This window comes from Tarenaya hassleriana, unplaced genomic scaffold (genome assembly GCF_000463585.1).
Source record: "Tarenaya hassleriana unplaced genomic scaffold, ASM46358v1 Cleome33, whole genome shotgun sequence".
NCBI classification, from domain to species: domain Eukaryota; kingdom Viridiplantae; phylum Streptophyta; class Magnoliopsida; order Brassicales; family Cleomaceae; genus Tarenaya; species Tarenaya hassleriana.
The window spans coordinates 759,501-766,801 of NW_010966459.1; the positions used below are offsets into that span (position 1 = coordinate 759,501).

Below are 7,301 nucleotides of genomic sequence, written 5' to 3' on the forward strand. Positions count from 1 at the left end.
GCGGTTCAGGAGAAGACTTGCCGCCATCACCGGAGTCGGACCATCCAGCCAAATCACCCGGTGGCGAATCGGATCCATTCCAGGTCTCAGCTTCTCGCTTCTGCGAAACACACGCGACCTTCAAAATCCCGAAATCCGACTTCCTCCTGAACCGCGAAGGGCGTAGATAGACGGCGTGGGATCGCTGACGAGTGCCGGAGCTAAGAGCGAGACGGAGCTGGAGAGAGTTAGGGGCCCTAGTGGGGGTCGCACAAGCCATGGCGCTAGTGAAAGGCGATGATGAAATTGGGTGCTCGAATCCGGAGAAGAAGAAGAAGAAGAAGAAGAAGAAGAAGCTCGGGGAGAGATTGGAAATGGCGGATTAACTAGGGTTGATGTATATAGACATGTGTTCGTTTTGCAATGGAAAGGGAGACAGATAGAGAGAAGAGAACCCTCTCACCTACCCGTAGAAAGTTTTCTTTTTTTTTTTTCCTCTCTTTTGGTTATCTTTTTGAAGAGGAGAGAACATACAGTCCACGAGTTTATGGCCTGTTATCGTTTAAATTATGCTAAAACAATCCCCACGAGCAATGGATGTTCATTTTTTCAAGGAAAACATCTCAAGATTAATAATTCTTTGGTATAATTATCAATATTGATATTTAAAAAAAAATAGATTATCATATCTAATAAAATATCACGTAACTAAACAATTTCAACGGTTAAATTAGTTTGTCCGCGCTGTATTTTGTATATAAGAGCAACATTTTTTTTCTTTCAAATAATCCACCACGTAGAGGAATATGCTGGTGTGCCCCGAGTAAAGATTTCACTCAAAACGAGACAAAAGTTTTCCCAAAAGAAAGGAATAACAAAATTCACAAAAGACGATTGTGAGTGAACTTACTGAAACCTTCCATTTCTCAATGTAAAATGCAGATGCGTCAACTTGTAAGCCCTACCTTTCCCCCCTCCACTCTCCACATGCATCATCACTACAAGAGGTAGAACTGGGAATAGAGGTAATCCCTGATTCTGTAGTAATCTTCGCACAAGGGCCCCTCTATCATAACAAAATTCACAAAAGACGATTGTGAGTGAACTTACTGAAACCTTCCATTTCTCAATGTAAAATGCAGATGCGTCAACTTGTAAGCCCTACCTTTCCCCCCTCCACTCTCCACATGCATCATCACTACAAGAGGTAGAACTGGGAATAGAGGTAATCCCTGATTCTGTAGTAATCTTCGCACAAGGGCCCCTCTATCAGAATCTGCTGCGGTCCCGATGCTCCTCCCTAATCAACCAACGCATCAGATTCCTTCTCTCTTTCTTCATTCCATCCATCCATCACATAAAGAATCTGCTGCGGTCCCGATGCTCCTCCCTAATCAACCAACGCATCAGATTCCTTCTCTCTCTCTCTTCATTCCATCCATCCATCACATAAAAAAAAAATGGGTCCATACCTTCTGGCCGGTTGGACCAACCTTACGCAGAGTTACGTACTCTCCACAGCGCAACGCACCTCCGCCCGCAAATTCCACCTGCACACACATTGTTACATGATCTTTTCATACAAACCCAGAACATTAATCAGGCAAAAGGACCAGTACCTACCTGCACACCCTTGCTGGATAGAAACTGTTTGAAGTCTGCAATTTTCAGGTCACCAACGAGAACCGACTTGTGAGGTGGAGGGGGGGCAGCACTCGACATGGGTAGTACTGACAGCATCTCAGTTTCTGTCTTCCCAACTTCGGCATCTACCCAAGCTACTTCATAATCCCCCAGCTGAAAGATAGAAACGATACCATCATCATCACATGATTCAGAAAACCACTGCTCGAGATGGATAGGTAACAAATGGTCTCTCTCTCTCTCTATATATATATAAACTGGAAACAGAAAGCACCTTTTTAAATATCACATTGCTCATCAGCCTTTCAGAAAGTTGGACCTGATACGTCACATAGCAGAACCAAACAATTTTTAATTATCGGAAATAGAGATCATAAAGCAAAGAAAATTCAGCTGTTCTTAACTTCTACCTTATAAGCACACAAATCAGAAGTGACATCAACAGTTTCTTCAATTTGAGGAGCGTAAACATGTGGACAAATGCTTTTCAAACAATGTTGCTTCAAATGCTCTGTAGCCTCAGCTGATCCGTGCACCAGAACCTTTCAGAACGTGTAGTATTGCATTGGTGAAAGTGAAAGTGCATATTAAGTACCAAATCACAACTATCCACCCAACTATGTCATGACAACAACAAAAACTTTGTCGTTTGAAAACGTTTCAATCCATAGATAGTAGCATTCTAGTTTCTGTTGAACTTTAGGACAGAGAGATTTGATTTCACAAAAAAAGTTGTTCAAGCAAGCCAACGGATTGAGATGATTATCGATAGCAAATTTAACAAAAATATTAAGGTCTTCCTTACTAAAGAAAAGGAGTTGAGACGTACAAGTTTAAGAGGAGAGACATGTGCAATCATTGATTTGATTGATCGGCCATCTGCACGACCTTCATAGTCCATATAAACAAGTGGGCATTTAACATGCACCTAATCAACAAAACGAACACAGAATAAGATAATTTGCCAATTCGGTACTCTCTGAAGGAGTATGGAGGAGACTCTTTTAAAGTTAGTGTTAGAGTCTACTTACAGTGAGCTCATTAGATATAACTTTCGAAGGTCTGGTATCAAGCATCAGACTAGCAGCTGTCTCGTCAAACCTTCCGTCCATGTCACCTCCGGTCTGAAATGGACATCTACCAAATGAACTAATAAACTATTGAACATAGATTCTGGTAAGGTTCAGAAGAAAAAGGATGCCAAATATTCCTCTCATGGACACTGACCGCGCATCAAAATTTTCCAGCACTGAACCAAATGAAAACATGTCAGGTGAAGTGCAGGGAAAGGAAAAAGAGAGAATAAATTATAGGATCCGTGAACTCGACTTGTACAAGTGTTACCTTGTCATTATTGAGCCAAATAAAGCAAGTTTGAGACAAGTTAGTAAATGTTACTAATAAGTTCCTCAAACCCTCCAGGGCCACCATGGTGATTTTTTAGAATATGTTCTCTCTTAAATAGAGCAAGGAAAATCACACCAACCAAAAATCATGTAGAAGGTAAACCAAATAAGGAATCAAGAATGCATAGACAATGTCAAGTACAACATCAATATAAGAAAAACAGCATAACAATCAAAATGGCTGACAAGAATACCGCATACTTACAAGAATCCCTCCTTGGCCCATGTCTTCATCCTTGATCACATAGTCATCGGGATTAATCACTTCGCCGAAGTCATCCCACTCAGGTGTATTTTCATAGAACGGAAACATTGGAGCTACACTGCTGGTTGGGGGAACGAATCCATCTATAAGTATATCCTTATATGCAGGCCCATGAGAACCAGCAACTGCACGTATCATCAGAAACATAGAATATTAGCTGCAGATTGATGCTACCTTGTAGCAAGCAGAGTTTGAGATGAGAACGGTGGTGCTTATTTAACTCCCCATTATCTCAAATTTTCAAAGATGATACTGTAAATATTGAATGACAAAAATTATTGCTTCCACTGGGTCCTATAAGTCCTTTACTATCAATGAAAAGGATCCACTTGCTTCTATGTGTACACAGGGTTCTTTATTAAAGTACCAACCAAATGGCATTATGAGATGTGTCACCTATTACAATACTACAATGGGTTAGGAAGATTGCAACAGAAAGCATCGTGCAAGATAATACCATTTCTGGGAGTGTCACATACAGAAAACTACGAGAAGTTTTTGCCAATCTCTATTATGAGATTTCTAAATAGAACCTCTACCTCAAGGTTTTTGGGAAGAGTAACAATTTGATGCTTCCTACAGCCAATTAATTAACCAAAAACATAACCTTGAGTACTATAGAACCTAAAAATCAAATTTCAACTAGAAGTTCAAATGAACAAGCCAATTTTGATACTTAATAAGGCTACTGAAATTTGTGAAAAAATGAAAATGAAAGAAAACTACCATCTGCAGTAGCCTTGGTATCTATGCTCATAGGTTCGCTAGAACTACTGTCAGGTCCATGAGAAGCTTTTGTTTCCTCCTCTTTCACTAGACTAGCCCGCAAGGCTTCTTCCTTTTTCAGTCTGTTTTGCTCTTCTTCATAAGCAATCAACTCTTCCCCGGCCAAAGGAACTCTCTTGGACATGGTGACTTTAACAGCTTTAGGAGGTGGATCTGACTGAAGCATTCTAGCTAAAGTGCCAAACTACATACAAGACAATCCGTCAACAAAATAACATTGCAAAATAATGTAACCTGGACTCTGAATCAATTCACAATCAAGTTTCATATGCTGGATACATATACTAAAGAAACACCGTGCACATCTCAGACAGAAAAGACATCTATTTCTACGAAAGAATATTCTGCTCAGAGGAAGGGATCACTCTGGCTATGGTCCATTTAACTGATTCAACCCTCAACCTATATGTGAAACAAATACCAAGCAAACTTTACAGCCCAAGTAAAGAAACAAGAGAGATTCTCAAAGTTACAGCAGTGACACATTGGGCTTTATCACCCAGCTAAGTAGATGATCAGCAATGGGCAGCAACAGCAGTTAGTTCAGTGTCTACGACTCTATCTTAAACATCTCAGTTCAAATTCTATGCAAAATAAAATAAAATGTAGGTTCTAGATAAATCACCTGGCCTCTTTCAGTAAAAAGGACTAGATTTTTGGGGTCATTTGCCCACTCCACGAATATATCATGAGAGAAACCAGCTTCTAGACTAGCCATGGATGCTAGAACGACCTGAAAAAGGGGTTTCAGTCAATAAGATATAGTAAAAGCAAACTGTAGTTGTACCATCACCTCTGATGAAAAAAAAAGAACAGAAGAATCCACATTGTTCAATGCTACGGCACATCAAACAGTAATTTATAAACTGACCTTTGGACCCAATGGAGTATTATCTAAATCAGTCTTGTTTATCATGAGAGAGACATGCCTGTGCGGTTTAACATTTAATAACCACAGTGAGTACACATGAAAAGATGGACAAACTCAGGGTCAAATTACTCCATATCTCGCTAAACAAACATATACACTCAAGTCAGACTATAATACACTGAAATGATTAGACTACTTGCCTCAAAAGAAAAGCATTGTCGCGAGAAGTTTCAAAAGACTTTGAAATGGAGTCACTCATCCACTCGAGGAAACTCTTGACATAGTCAATGGTACTAGATGACACGTATGTTAGAAAGTAGATGGGAAAGCTGAAAGCCCTTTGCGACCAATGCTGCATGTTTATTCACAATTCAGTATCCATCCACCTCTGAACAGTTTTATGAAATTAACCAAAAGTTCAGTCTAGTCAGATCGCCTCTCCTACCTGTTCAAGTATCAAGAGAAGTTCCAGGACTCGACCAGCAGTGTCAACTGGCAGTAAAACATTACCGCCTACTTCAAGATGCTTTGAAATGGCATCTGAAAAATATGTGTGAACATCCATGTAGCTATGGAAGTTAGAAACAGGCATTCTTGTACATTGACACTAACATCTTACATGAAGAGTTACAGGCTTACCTAGAAACTCTTTGTCCCTTTGTTGTCTTGGGGGCTGATTGTTCAGGGCGTTGTACGCATCAGTTATGAGAACAGCAGGCCGGACAAAAGATTGCAAACCAGTTCCATTTAAATGCCTAACAAAACGAGCACGATTTAATGTCAAGATTATGCTTTTCATTATCAATGAATAAGCCTAACCACACTTCAATTGAAAGCCAAAAACACATACCTTTCTTTACGATGGTTGTAGTCAACAGCATATATAACATCTTCACCATCCTTTGTTATCTTCCAAATGCTACTTCCCAACATATGTCCAGCAACATGAGGAGCAATAACAATACCCTCTCCCTTTCCTAAACATATGGAATATGGATTTAGATAAAACTATGAAGGCGTCCTAATGACCTCTCAAGCTATAACAAGGAATATGCTGCGGTATTGAATTGTCAGAAACTACACCCATATCCGTGAAGCTGTGCCAAGGAAGGACACCAAATAGAAAACTCAAAATTCATCAAGAAAAATAAATACTTCCTCCATGTTTTTTATGTGGGGATTAGAAGAATTTTTTACTGAAAGCACGTACCAGAAAGATGGTAATTCTGTGAATAAGTCAATCTGATCACATTCTGGAAAGCAGAGTCGATATCATCCAGAGTAAACAGATCGAACTCTGAAACTTGCTGCAACAGCAATTTAAGAACGATTATGCTCACTTGCTAAAGGAACGACATAAAAAAACTTTCCAGTACATCGATTCTACACTATCAACCAAATATGAAATTTCACCTTCCGTGATAGATACTGATCATACATTGTGAGGAGACCCAATCTGTAAACAGGCTCAGTGGAATAAACAGGAGCAGAGAGTCCAAGCTGTTTCATGGCATATGGGAGAGCACCTATGTGAAGCGTATCTGAATGAGAGAGCAGGACAGCATCAATGGTGGAAGCAACCCTGAAACAATATCCAAAGCAAAAGGCCAAACTGGCATGTAAAGGGGGAAAAAGTGCCCAAAAACTTGCACTTCTGCAAACTTCAAATACATATAATTGAATCCACGTTACTCTGTACTTATTGTAATCAACAGCTAGATTCATGGACTCAGGAAGAGACCATTCGACGGAGGACGACATATCCTTTCCATGCTTTGCTGCTGAATTTGGTAACATAGACCATTCGACATGAACTGGAGGGGGGGGGATGTCACATTTCTTTATGTCTCTCGAACGAAAATTGCATTTCTAAAAGACATATGCAAGCCACACCATAATTTCAAGCTGCAAATTGATTTTTGATTCTTATACGCAGAATTCCCAAAATGACAAATGGCTATACCACAAAAACACTCGAAAATTTTTCCTAAACAGCAATCAGAGGTGTATGCACCATACAAACATAGCACATAGAACGATTTCAAGTTCCAAGGGAGCTCGCGAGGCAAAATCTTAAGGCACAGTGGCACGAATAGGAAAACAAATACAGAGAGAGAGAGAGAGAGAGAGAGAGAGAGAGAGAGAGAGAGATTGACGTGTTTGACGAGTCAACGCGGTCAACCTGTGGTCAAAATGACATTCCGATGGTTCATAGTTGTGTACATGGTCTATTATGACGTATTGAACGTATTTTTGTTGTAAGGAGAGCATCTGGGAAAATGATAAATTCTACCCTAGACCAATGTGTAACATAAAGTGTAATAGAACATTAGGGTTTCGTTTGGGGGAA

The 7,301-nt window shown here is 39.9% G+C and overlaps 2 protein-coding genes across 4 annotated transcripts in view; both read right to left on the reverse strand.

Annotated features, from left to right (window-relative positions):
* Nucleotides 1-479, reverse strand: part of LOC104821392 — a 5,246-nt gene extending 4,767 nt beyond the window's left edge. The window contains exon 1 of one of the 2 annotated variants that reach the window (XM_010552253.2): nt 1-479. In XM_010552253.2, coding sequence (XP_010550555.1) covers nt 1-259 — 259 coding nt within the window. In that variant the 5' untranslated portion in view covers nt 260-479. The other variant, XM_010552252.2, reaches the window with a different exon arrangement.
* Nucleotides 480-688: 209 nt separating this feature from the next.
* Nucleotides 689-7,048, reverse strand: LOC104821393 (cleavage and polyadenylation specificity factor subunit 2). 2 transcript variants are annotated; one of them, XM_010552255.2, is made up of 18 exons: nt 6,365-7,048; nt 6,162-6,258; nt 5,802-5,928; nt 5,591-5,706; nt 5,397-5,491; nt 5,152-5,303; nt 4,952-5,009; nt 4,706-4,813; nt 4,021-4,264; nt 3,235-3,419; nt 2,655-2,747; nt 2,453-2,551; nt 2,034-2,165; nt 1,898-1,942; nt 1,603-1,776; nt 1,452-1,529; nt 1,342-1,369; nt 689-1,051 (listed from the first exon to the last, which is right to left on the reverse strand). In XM_010552255.2, the coding sequence occupies exons 1-18, from the start codon at nt 6,746-6,748 to the stop codon at nt 978-980; spliced, it is 2,289 nt and encodes a 762-aa protein (XP_010550557.1). In that variant the 5' UTR covers nt 6,749-7,048; the 3' UTR covers nt 689-977. The 2 variants fall into 2 exon arrangements, with proteins under 2 accessions (XP_010550557.1, XP_010550556.1); XM_010552254.2 differs by lacking the exons at nt 689-1,051; nt 1,342-1,369 and adding an exon at nt 1,128-1,279 and having other exon boundaries at nt 6,365-7,047.
* Nucleotides 7,049-7,301: the final 253 nt, after the last annotated feature.